The sequence below is a fragment of the Nicotiana tomentosiformis genome, chromosome 5 (genome assembly GCF_000390325.3).
Source record: "Nicotiana tomentosiformis chromosome 5, ASM39032v3, whole genome shotgun sequence".
In the NCBI taxonomy this organism is placed as follows: domain Eukaryota; kingdom Viridiplantae; phylum Streptophyta; class Magnoliopsida; order Solanales; family Solanaceae; genus Nicotiana; species Nicotiana tomentosiformis.
The window spans coordinates 97,145,379-97,157,936 of NC_090816.1; the positions used below are offsets into that span (position 1 = coordinate 97,145,379).

General features: G+C 38.0%; 1 protein-coding gene across 1 annotated transcript; it reads left to right on the forward strand.

Annotated features, from left to right (window-relative positions):
- The first annotated feature begins 1,902 nt into the window (after positions 1-1,902).
- On the forward strand, positions 1,903-4,514 carry LOC138892841 (uncharacterized). The gene is made up of 3 exons (XM_070176588.1): positions 1,903-2,839; positions 2,936-3,141; positions 4,155-4,514. Exons 1-3 carry the CDS (start codon positions 1,903-1,905, stop codon positions 4,512-4,514), a joined length of 1,503 nt encoding a protein of 500 aa, XP_070032689.1.
- Positions 4,515-12,558: the final 8,044 nt, after the last annotated feature.

Consider the following 12,558-nt stretch of genomic DNA (forward strand, 5'->3'; position numbering starts at 1 on the left):
ATAATTATCCGCCCGATAAGTACCCCTAAGTGTGATAACTCGATAGGTCATTTATAGTTTTATCCTTCATTTATATGTTCTAAGACCTTGAATAACTTCATTTAGCCTTTCTTGATTTGCGTGTGCAGTCCGCATTTTTTTTTCCAGAAAATTTTTATGTGAAAAATTGATAAAAATATGAAATTTTGCCTTAAAATTTATTTGAGTTAACTACAGTCAACATTCTGTGTAAACGAACCCGGATAAGTATTTTAAAGGTCCCGGTGGGTCCGTATTATGATTTGGGACTTGGACTTATATCTGGAATCGAATTTGGAAGTCCCTAACTTAATTTAACGTAATTTGTTGAAAACTAGCAATTTAAAGGTTTAAAGAATTCATAAGTTTGACCGTAGGTTGACCTTGTTGTGACCAGGTTCGGATTTCTTTCGTAACTTGGTATAAGTTCATTTTAGTATTTATGACGTATCTACAAAATTTGGTGCAAAACAGAGTTGATTTGACGTGATTCAGACGTCTGGTTGAAAAATTGAAAGTTTTTAAGTTTCATTGAAAATTTCATTCGTTTTGGTATCCGATTCGTAGTTCTAGGTGTTATTTTGGTATTTTGATCGCGCAAGCGCGTTTGTATGATATTATTACACTTGTGTGCATGTTTGGTTTGGACCCCAAGGGGCTCTGGTGAGTTTCGGATATGCTACAGACCATTTGAACTTAGAAAGAATTGTTGGTTTTGAGCTGCTACTGATATCTGGTGTCATGTGCTTCGCGATCGCGAAGGGGAACTGGGACAAGGGCGGAATTCCTTCATCGCAAACGCTATGGTTGGGATGCGAACGTGAAGCTTTGGGGGGTTGCCCTTCGCTAACACGGACAGCCTCTTACGAACGCGAACGCCTGGGGGGAGAAGCCTTCGAGAACACGTAGGCCAACTGGGCAGTGCTCTTCGCGAACGCGATGAACACCTGATGCCCGATCATTTAAACTTCCAAAAATTGGGATTTCACCCATTTTTCACCATATTCTCATTAGAGCTCGGCCTAAAGGTGACTTTGAAGAGAAATTTCATCTCATAGGTTAGTGTACTTTAACTCGTTTTCTTCCATTTCCATCAACATCCATTAATTTCTAACCTTAATCTATGCTCTTTCATGGTTGAAAATTAGGGATTTGGGAAGAATTGGGGGGGGGGGGTTGTAAAATTGAGATTTAGACATCAAATTGAGGTTGGACTTCGAAACTAATCCCATAATCGGGCTCGTGGGTGAATAGGTAATTAGGTTTCGATCCGAATCTCAAGTTTTGACCAAGCAGGCACAGGTTGACTTTTGTTGACTTTTTGAAAAAGTGTAAAGATCTTAACTTTATGTATTATAATTAATTTTCCTAGCATTGTTTGATGTTATTGAGTCAATTTTGGTTAGATTCGATTGATGTGGAGGTAGATTTTAGAGGAAAGGCCCCGATTGAGCTTTGATTTGCTTGTAGTGCGAGGTAAGTGTTGGGTCTAACCTTAGTTTGAGAGAATTAGGAACCCTTGAGCTATGTGCCATGTGAATTACATGTGTAGTGGCGTATATGCAAGGTGACAAGTGTATATATGCTGTCAAAATAGTTATTTTCATGCTTTCCCATATTTCATTAATTATCTTATTCCATGTCTTAACTGTTACATGTCTTAATTGCTTTCTATGCCGTAACTTGCTACTTGTCATCTATTCACTCTTTTATTGAGGCGCTCGTTTCTTTCATGATTCCATGATTAATTGTTACTTATCTTACTTGTAAACTTTAATTGTCGTATATTTGGTTTGCTTTCCCGTTTACTTGTCATATTCCCGTTTATTTGTCTTACTTGTACCTACTTGTCATCTATTCACTCTAGTCCGTTTGGTGGGCCTTATGGAGTGTGTGGCCCAGACCGGTACATTCCCGATAGCACTAGCCATCTCTAGGGCTGGGGGAGGAGCATACACTCCCGATACTCACACCCCGGAGCAGACGGCTCTCGAGTATCAGACTCTAACAGCCCCGCCGGTTGGGATGGTTCAACCGGTTGTTGTGGCACAGGCCGGTGATAGGCCCGCTATGTCTTCTGAGGATTTGTTGAGGTTGGATAAGTTTACCAAGCTCTTTCCTGTTCATTTCAGTGGTGCAACTTCTGAGGATCCACAAGATTATCTAGACTGCTGCCACGAGGTGCTGCGGAACATGGGTATAATTGAGACCAATGGGGTCGATTTTGCAGTGTTTTGGATGATTGGTTCCGCCAAGAGATGGTGGAGAGATTATATGTTGACTAGACCAGCTAGTTCTTCTGCACTTACCTGGGACCAGTTTTCACATCTATTTCTAGAGAAGTTCATCCCTGTCACTCTGGGAGAGGATTACCGCAAGCAGTTTGAGTGTCTTCAGCAGGGTAGTATGACTGTTACCAAGTACGAGACTCGATTTGTGGACCTAAATTACCATGGCATTATCTTGCTTTATGTTGAGAGGGAGAGAGTGAGGAGATTCATTGACGAGATCACTTTCACTATCAGGCTACATATGGCCATGGAGACTGGAGATGATATTACTTTTCAGAGGGCCGTAGATATTGCCAGACGGATTAAGAGGGTTCGTGCTCAGGAGAGGGGGCCGGTGTTTGATAAGAGGCCTCGTCATTCCGATAGTTTCAGTGGTGCCTCATTTGGAGGCAGAGGTGCTTTTGGTAGGGGCCATCCTCCCAGGCCATTTCAGTCACCGCTTCAGGCATCTTACAGTGCTTCAGGGAGTCATGGTCCTTATGTACCTCATTCTAGGCAGCCAACCTATAGTGCACCATCAGCTCTTATCAGTATGCCTCTGATTTAGAGCTATCACCGTGGTTATCTGTCCCGTTCGGGTCAGATTCAATAGCCACATCAACAGATTGGGTGTTTTGAGTGTGAAGGTACTGGTCACATCAGGAGGTTCTGTCCGAGATTGCTGGGCGGCGGCATGCCACAACAGAGTTCTCGTGCCAGCATGGTTATTTCCTATCTGAAGGCTCGACGTATGGTCGAGAAGGGATGTCTAGCATATTTGGTCTATGTTCGTGATTCGAGTGCGGAGGTTCCTTCCATGGATTCAGTACCTGTTGTGCGTGAGTTTCCAGAGGTGTTTCCTGCATATCTGTCGGGGATGCCACCCTACAGAGATATTGACTTCTGTATTGATTAGGCTCCGGTCACTCAGCCCATTTTATTCCACCATAATGTATGGCCCCACCGGAGTTGAAAGAAATGAAGGAGCAGTTGCAAGATTTGCTAGACAAGGGATTCATTAGACCTATTGTCTTGCCCTGGGGTGCGCAATTTGTGAAGAAGAGGATGGGTCGATGAGGATGTGCATAGACTATCGGCAGTTGAACAAAGTCACTATCAAGAACAAGTATCTTTTGCCGAGGATTGATGACTTAATTGATCAGCTTCAAGGTGCCAAGGTGTTTTCGAAGATTGATTTGAGCTCTGGCTACCATCAGTTGAAGACTAGGGCATCTGATGTCCCTAAGATAACTTTTCGGACTCGGTATGGGCTTTATGAGTTCCTAGTTATGTCGTTTGGGTTGACAAATGCCCCAACAATATTTATGGATTTGATGAACCAGGTATTCAAGCCCTATTTGGATTATTTTGTGATTGTATTCATTGATGATATCTTGATCTACTCCCGCAGTCGAGAGGAGTATGAGCATCATCTTCGGATTGTACTTCGGACTCCGAGAGATAATCAGTTATATGCCAAGTTTTCAAAGTGTGAGTTTTGGTTAGACTCAGTTGCCTTTTTGGGGCATGTTGTATCGACATAGGGCATAAAGGTTGGATCCTAAGAAGATTGAGGCAGTCCAGAACTAGCCTAGACCTACTTCAACTACATATATCCGGAATTTCCTGGGTTTGGCGGGTTATTATCGCCGGTTCGTGGAGGGGTATTCATCCATAGGAGCCTCATTGACTAGGTTGACACAGAAGGGTGCCCCATTCAGTTAGTCGGATGAGTGTGAGTTGAGCTTTCAGAAGCTCAAGACTGCTTTGACTACAGTGCCAGTGTTGGTGTTGCCCATAGGTCAAGGATCATACGTGATATATTGTGATGTATCTCATATTGGGCTCGACATAATATTGATATAGGATGGCAAGGTGATTGCATACGCGTCACGACAGTTGAAGGTTCATGAGAAGAATTACTCTGTTCATGACTTAGAGTTGGCATCCATTGTTCATGCGCTGAAGATTTGGAGGCACTATATTTATGGCGTGTCGGGTGAGGTGTTCATGGATCATATGAGTCTACAATATTTGTTCAAGCAAAAGGATCTCAACTTGAGGCAGATGAGGTGGTTGGAGCTGTTGAAAGACTATGATATCACCATTTTGTATCATCCTGGGAAGGCCATTGTAGTGATCGATGCATTGAGTAGAAAGGCTGTGAGCATGGGTAGCTTTGCGTATATTCCAGTTGGTGACAGACTGCTTGCAGCAGATGTTTAAGCTTTGGCCAATCAGTTCGTGAGGTTATATGTTTCGGATCCTAGCCGTGTCCTAACTTGTACAGTCTCCTGGTCCTTCTTGTTTGAGCACATCAGAGAGAGTCAGTATGATGACCCCCATTCAATTGTCCTTAAGGACAGGGTGAGACACAGTGGTGCCAAGCAGGTTGCTATTGGAGATAATCGGATTTTGCGGATGTAGGGTTGTATTTGTGTGCCCAATGTGGATGGGTTCATGAGTTGATTCTTGAGTAGGCTTACAGTTCCCGATATTCTATTCATCCGGGTGCCGCCAAGATGTAATAGAAATTGCGGCAACATTATTAGTGAAGGAGGATGAAGAAGGATATAGTTGCATATTTAGCTCGGTGTCTAAATTTTTAGCAAGTAAAGTACGAGTATCAAAGGCCTGGTGGTTTGCTTCAGAGGCTAGAGATCCCTGAGTGGAAGTGGGAGCGGGAGCGTATCACTATGGATTTTGTTGTTGGACTCCCACGAACTCAGAAGAAGTTCGACCTGATATGGGTCATTGTGGACAGTTTGACCAAGTCAACACATTTTATTCTAGTGGCAGTTACCTATTCTTCAGAGCGGTTAGCTGAGATCTACATCCACGAGATCGTCCGTCTTCATGGTGTGACCGTATCTATCATTTCTGATCGAGGTACGCATTTTACCTCGCACTTCTGAAGGGCCGTACAATGGGAGTTAGGCACACGGGTTGAGTTGAGTACAACATTTTACCTCAGACAGACGGGTAGTCCGAGCGCACTATTTAGATATTGGAGGATATGCTTCGCGCTTGCGTTATGGATTTCTGGGGTTCTTGGGATCAGTTCTTGCCACTTGCGGAGTTTGCCTACAACAACAACTACCAGTCTAGCATTCAGATGGCTTCCTATGAGGCATTATATGGGAGGCGGTGTCGTTCTCTAGTTGGATGGTTCGAGCCGGGAGATGCTCGGTTGTTGGGTACCGATTTGGTTCAGGATGCCTTGGATAAGGTCAAGATTATTCAGGATCGACTTCGCACCGCTCAGTCTAGGTAGAAGAGTTATGCCAACCGTAGAGTTCGTTATGTTGCATTCATGATTGGAGAGAGGGTATTGCTTCGGGTTTGACCCATGAAGGGTGTGATGGGGTTCAGAAAGAATGGCAAGTTGAGCCCTAGGTATATCGGACCCTTTGAGATTCTTGAGAGAGTGGGTGAGGTGGCATATAGACTGGCATTGCCACCTAGTTTGTCAGAAGTCAATCCAATATTCCATGTGTCCATGCTCCAGAAGTATCACGGTGATCCGTCCCATGTGTAAGATTCTAGCTCAGTCCAATTGGACAAGGATTTGACTTATGAGGAGGAGCCGATGCTTATTCTAGCTCGGCAGGTCTGACAGTTGAGGTCTTAGAGTTATCCTTTAGTCCGAGTGTAGTGGAAATGTCAGTCGATCGAGGAAGCAACGTGGGAGTCCGAGTTGGACATGCAGTGTAGATATACATACCTTATCACCAGTCCAGGTACCTTTCTATGTCCGTTCGAGGACAAACGTTTATTTTAGAGGTGGAGAATGTGATGACCCGATAGGTCATTTATACTTTTACCCTTCATTTCTGTGTTCCGAGACCTCTAATAGCTCCGTTTAGCCTTCCTCGATTTTCAAGCTGTCTGCGTCTTTTTACGAAAAAGGTTTTTGTGAAAAATTAATAAAAATGTGAAATTTTGCCTTAAAACTTATTTGAGTTGACTATGGTCAACGTTCTGTATAAACTGACCCGGATTAGTATTTTGACGGTCCCGATGGGTCCGTATTATGATTTGGGACTTGGGCATATGCCCGGGATAGAATTTGGAAGTTCCTAACTTGATTTAACGTAATTTATTGAAAACAAGCAATTTAAAGGTTTAAAGAAATCCTAAGTTTGACCGTAGGTTGACCTTGTTGCTACGGGATTCGGATTTCAGTTCCGGAACTTGTTATAGGTTCATTTTAGTATTTATGACATGTCTGCAAAATTTGGTGCAAAACTGAGTTGATTTGACATAATTCAGACGTCCAATTGAAAAATTGAAAGTTCTTAAGTTTCATTGAAAATTTTATTCGTTTTGGTGTCCAGTTCGTAGTTCTAGGTGTTATTTTTGTGTTTTGATCGCGCGTCAGAGTTCATATGATGTTATTACACTTGTGTGTATGTTTGGTTTGGAGCCCAAGAGGAGCGGGAGAGTTTCCGATAGGCTACGGACCATTTAAACTTAGAACGAATTGCTGGTTTTGGGCTATTGCTGATATCTGGTGTCATGTTCTTTGCGATCGCGAAGCCTCTCTCGTGATCGCGAAGGGGAACTAGTACAGGGGCGGAATTCCTACATCATGAATGCAATGGGTGGGACGCGAACACAAATGTGAAGCTTTGGGGGTTGCCCTTTGCGAACGCTGACAACCTCTCGCGAACGTGTAGGGTTTTTGGACTTGGGAAGGGGCATCACTGCTATTTTATGTGAATGCGAGCCTTGGCTTGCGAACGCGAAGGCCTGGGGGGAGAAGCCTTCATGAACACGTGAGGAACATCGCAAACACATAGGCCAACTGGGCAGTGCTCTTCGCGAACGTGTCAGGTGTCTCGCGAACGCGATGAATACCTGACGCCCAATCATTTAAACTTTCAAAAATCAGGTTTCACCCATTTTTCACCGTCTTCTCATTAGAGCTCGGCCTAGAGGCGATTTTGAGGAGAAATTTCATCACCATTTCATAGGTTAGTATACTTTAACTCATTTTCTTTCATTTTCATCAACAGCCATTAATTTCTAACCTTAATCTATGCTCTTTCATGGTCGAATATTAGGGACTTGGGGAAAAATTGAGAGTTTTTATAAAATTGAGATTTAGACCTCAAATTGAGGCCAGGCTTCAAAACTAATCACATAATCGGGCTCGAGGGTGAATAGATAATTGAGTTTTGGTCAGAATCTAGGATTTTGACCAAGCGGGCCAGGGGTTGACTTTTTGGGAGAAGTGTAAAGATCTTAACTTTATGTATTTTAATTGATTTTTCTAGCATTGTTTGATGTTATTGAGTCGATTTTGGTTTGATTCGATTGGTGTGGAGACGGGTTTTAGAGGAAAGGTCCCGATTGAGCTTTGATTTGCTTGCAGGACGAGGTAAGTGTTAGGTCTAACCTTGATTTAAGGGAATTAGGAACCCTTGAGCTATGTGCTATGTGAATTACATGTGTAGCGGCGTATATGCAAGGTGACGAGTGTATATACGCCGTCAAAATAATTATTTTCATGCTTTCCCGTATTTCATTAATTATCTCATTCTATGTCTTAACTGTTACATGTCTTAATTGCTTTCTATACCGTAACTTGCTACTTGTCATCTATTCACTCTTGTATTGAGGCGCTCATTTCTTCCATGATTCTATGATTCATTGTTACCTGCCTTACTTGTAAACTTTAATTGTCGTATATTTGGTTTGTCTTGTAGCTTAGTATTAATTATCGCATTCCTTGATTTGGTTCGAGGTTCCTTTATGGATTTGCTTTCATATTCTTTAATCGTAGAGATGCTTATGATTTGTGTGTTGAATTGATTATATTTATTGATTTTATTTATGGATCGGGTTGCATGTCGTAACAGGTCGAAACAGATTTTACATGTTATTCTTGATATTGATGGAGCGGTTTGTCGGGTTGCATGTCGCAACGGATTTTACATGTTATTCTTGATATTGATATGGTGAAATAAGGGAGGAATGTATTTGTATGGTGGGATCAGGTTGCGCGCCGCAACGAATTATGTGTTTTGTATTCATTGTTGCATTGTGTTAGCTTTCAATGTTTTCATATGAGATTTTGAGGACTGATGTTTCTGGTTTTACTGATTTCGAGGATTGAGTTTATTTTCATAAGTTAACTGCCTTACTTTTCCGTGTACCTTTCCTGTTGTTATTATTTATACTGCGTACAGGTTATTATAAGTGAACTGCCTTAGTATCGTCACTACTTCATCGAGGTTAAACTCGACACTTACAAAGTACATGGGGTCGGTTGTACTCATACTATACTCTGCACTTCTTGTGCAAGTTTTGGAGTCGGTTCTAGCGACGGTCAATAGATTGCTCGGATTGATTGCCTGACGGAGATTTGAGGTACAACTGCTCGACGTTCGCAACCCTGAAGTCCCCTTCTACCTTATTCTAGCTGTTTATTTCATTTCAGACAGTTATACTTTCATTCAGACCATTATTTGTAGTATTTAGTCGCTCTTGCACTTGTGATACCAGTTCTGGGATTGTATCTGGATATCGTTGTTGTTATGGTTTCTTACTCTATTTCAGTTTATTCAGTTTCTTGGTTGTTATTTAATTTGAATTGTTAAAAATGGCTAAAAACTATTCCAACGTTGGCATGCCTAGCAAGTGAAATGTTAGGCGCCATCACGGTCCTGAGGGTGGAAATTCCGAATCGTGACAACAAGATTACTCGGGAGCCGAGAGCAACGATGAATTATGCTAGTTACACAAAATTTATTTGCAAGTAATATCGCCTAATGTTACGACTCAATATGTTGGGTATGAGGTTATATAGAGGTTTTAAGATTTTATTTTTTGTCCCAAATTGATGTTTACTTTGTATTATTTTATGTAGTCAATCTAATTTTTCTACACACATATATATATACATGCCTATAGCTGTTTTTAAAAAAAATGTATATTGTATATTCAGATTGTACTCTTTTTAATGCATGTCTATATCAATTTTTGCTTTCAGAAAACTTCTTGTTTGTTCGCATTTTCAAAGAGACATACAACTAAAAATATCTTCTGAAAAGTATTTAATCCAATAAAACATATTCGAGAAAGGAAGTAAAATCTCAAGGTTAAATCTTTTACCTTTTTCTTTTTCTTGCTCATTGACAATTTCGAAGTTTCAAATAGTTTAAATATTGAGTGATGATTAGGGCCCGGAAATGGCCAAATTAAAGACTGAAACCACCAAATATCGAAACGAGAGAACATAATTTAGTATAAATTTAATACAACCATTTCTATTTCAGTTCGAGGGCCAGTTAATTTAAGTTAACTAAAAATGCTTTCTTTTTCACCCGTCGGTACAGTGGTAGAGTATAATAATAAAGCATTATACTCATAGAACAAACTGAAATAAACAAATTCAAGAGGAATCCAATGGCCATATGTAATCTCAACATGTTAGTGCATGTAAAATGGTTGGAAGTATCTCTTCATTAGTGTACTTTTTAATAACATTTTCACATATATACCCATATAAAATAATTTGTATGCAAAAATAGAGAGAAATTAAAATTAATGATTGTCCGAGTACATAAAATTTAAAACAGCATTCCTCCAAATAATGACATGGCTAATTTTGTAGAGTTTACTCGGTAATCACATGGACCCATCTGGCAAAGTGAATCTTAATTATATACTTTGTTTTATTTACATGATAATAATCTGCAAGTTCTTGAAAAGGTTGATATGTGTGATATGATATGTTAATAAATTAAATAAATTTATTTCTCTCTCTCTATAGATAAAGTTTGGAAGCCATGTGAAGAGGACCTGAAATTGCAGCAGCAGCTTCCTCTTGGGAATGAATGATTGAATGAAACTATGCATATCCCATTTAATTGCATTATTGGAAGGGACACTTATTAGACCCACATTTGCCACACTCAAACAACTACATGTTTTAAAAATAAAAATAAAAATAGAAAGAACCGTCATCTTCAAAAAGATCAAGAAAAATCAACCTTTTTGTTTCAAGGGAAAAGAAGAGAAAAACATATTGTGCTATTATTGAAACAATAGTAAGAATTCATGAGGTGGAGCATTAGGTGCCCCCCACATGGCTTTATAACAAAGCCACCATCATCATTGAACCAATTATTTGAGATAAATATATCCTTCTTGGTAATTCCTTTTTTCTTCTCTTTAAACCTTCTTATATCTTTTCAGCATTAATCTTATTAAAATTAATGATATGCCTGAATTTTAATGTACATATGATTATTAAGGTATTGACTTTAAATCTGAATAACAAATAATTAATACTCCACTATCTTTTTTCAAGCATTTGAAAGTGCATAATCTATTCGTATAGAATTTTAAAAATAATAATTACATATTATATTAATAAAATATTGGGAAAATCTTAATTTTTGATGATGTAAAGCTATTAGTTTGATAAAACACATCCTAAAAGCTAGCAGAAAACACCAAGTATAAAATTTTAAATAAATGTATACTTAGTGTACAATTGTTAAGTGTCATTTTAAAAGTATTTCTAAAATTTGATGTTGAGTTAAAAAATATAATTATAATATTGAAATAATTTATATATGATTATAGTATTTATATTATTACAATATGTCTTTACAGTTCACTACAAATATATATGGAATGATAGTTTGATTAAAGGGTAATAGACATACTATTGTATACGTATAGAATCAGACATAATTTTCGTAAAAGATCTTTCTCTATTTTTTTTAACTATGGTAATTAAAATATACTTAATTGCTTGATTTTAATCCTATGGCCGATTATAAACGTATAATTAAAAATAGGAAAAAATTAGATGACGGCCAACCGATATTATCCAGTTTATATAATCTTTTACTTGGTCTTTCTTTTTTACTAAGATAATTAATTATATAAAATTAATTGGTTAATTAGAATTCTATGATAAAAAACAATTCAAATAAAGAGAGATTTAGTCTTCAAAATTTTAGTTAATGCTAAAGTTCTAAACATTTAATTCGTTAGAATTATATGAAAATTATAATCTAAATAAAGAGAGATTTAATCTTCAAAATATTAGTTAATGTCAAAGTTCTAAATATTAAAAAACAAGTAAATGACTTAAATTTTAAAAGTGTAAATTTTTTTTTGAACTTTAAAGGAACATGACTATATAAAAAAGGAAAAAAACATATGTATGGTACATGAAGGAAATTTTTTGCTATACGTTTTAAAACCCAATATTTTGATCCAATTTCATATTCACGTCATCATTGATGTTTGACGTGCTTTTATCAATTTATTTCAGTTCCTTTAAAACCTCTAATTAGGGCCAATTTGCATTCGATATTATCAAGTGTATCTATTAGTTCGAATAATAAAAGGATAATAAGGTAAAATTCAATTGATTGTAAAGTCCTAAATATTATGATTTCCTATATAGTAGTTTAACTAAAGAAATATTTAGTAAGCAAAATTTTAGCTAATTTTAATTTTTTAAATATTAGGTAAATAATTTGATTACGATTTCGTCCAATATAAAATTTCTTTATAATAATGAATATAGAATTATGAAAATTAAATAAATAGTTTTAAATAATTGTTTGAGATATAAAATAAAATTAAAAATAAGCTCATGAAATTAATAAAATAAAATCTAAAAATGAATAACGTTGAGTCACAAATAGATATAATTCAAAATCAAAAAGCTCTTCAAATTTAAGAATTTACATTTATTAAATAGATAAAAAAAAATACCATTCCCAATTACTCTCCCGACCCCAAATTTACTATAGGTCGTGATGGTGCCTAACGCCACCGTCAGGCAAGCCAACAGTGATTTATCAATTTATTTACTCATTTTATTACTTTCGAAATCATAGATTTTAATAAAGAAGGAGATTTACACTTCTGAATCCACGGGAACGCACAACATTTGTAGTTTATAAAAGAAATGAAAGGCGATAATAATATAAGAAACCGTAAGCATCAACTAGTATAACCCCAAAACCCTGTGTCACAAGTGCATGGACATTTTCTAATGAGTACAATAATAATACAACATCTGTCCAAAATGTAAATAAGAAAGGATAAAATAAATAGTACGATGGAGACTCGGTGGACTGCGATGCGTAACCTGGAATGCAGCTCACATAAAGTCCCCTCAACAGGTGCACCTACACGCCAAGATGGTCATCAAATGTGTAACGACACGATCAGTCGTTTTGAGCTCTAGCGCATACGTATGGTCAATTCGGACTTGTACGTATGGTCGGAATTG

What these genes read in the sequence shown, in the direction of transcription:
- LOC138892841 (XM_070176588.1), top strand. Translation starts at nt 1,903, where the DNA reads ATGGAGTGTGTGGCCCAGACCGGTACATTCCCGATAGCACTAGCCATC. An exon ending in TGCACCATCAGCTCTTATCA is followed by an intron (nt 2,840 to 2,935) that starts GTATGCCTCTGA and finishes TTGAGTGTGAAG; the next exon opens with GTACTGGTCACATCAGGAGG. An exon ending in TTGTGCGTGAGTTTCCAGAG is followed by an intron (nt 3,142 to 4,154) that starts GTGTTTCCTGCA and finishes ATATTGATATAG; the next exon opens with GATGGCAAGGTGATTGCATA.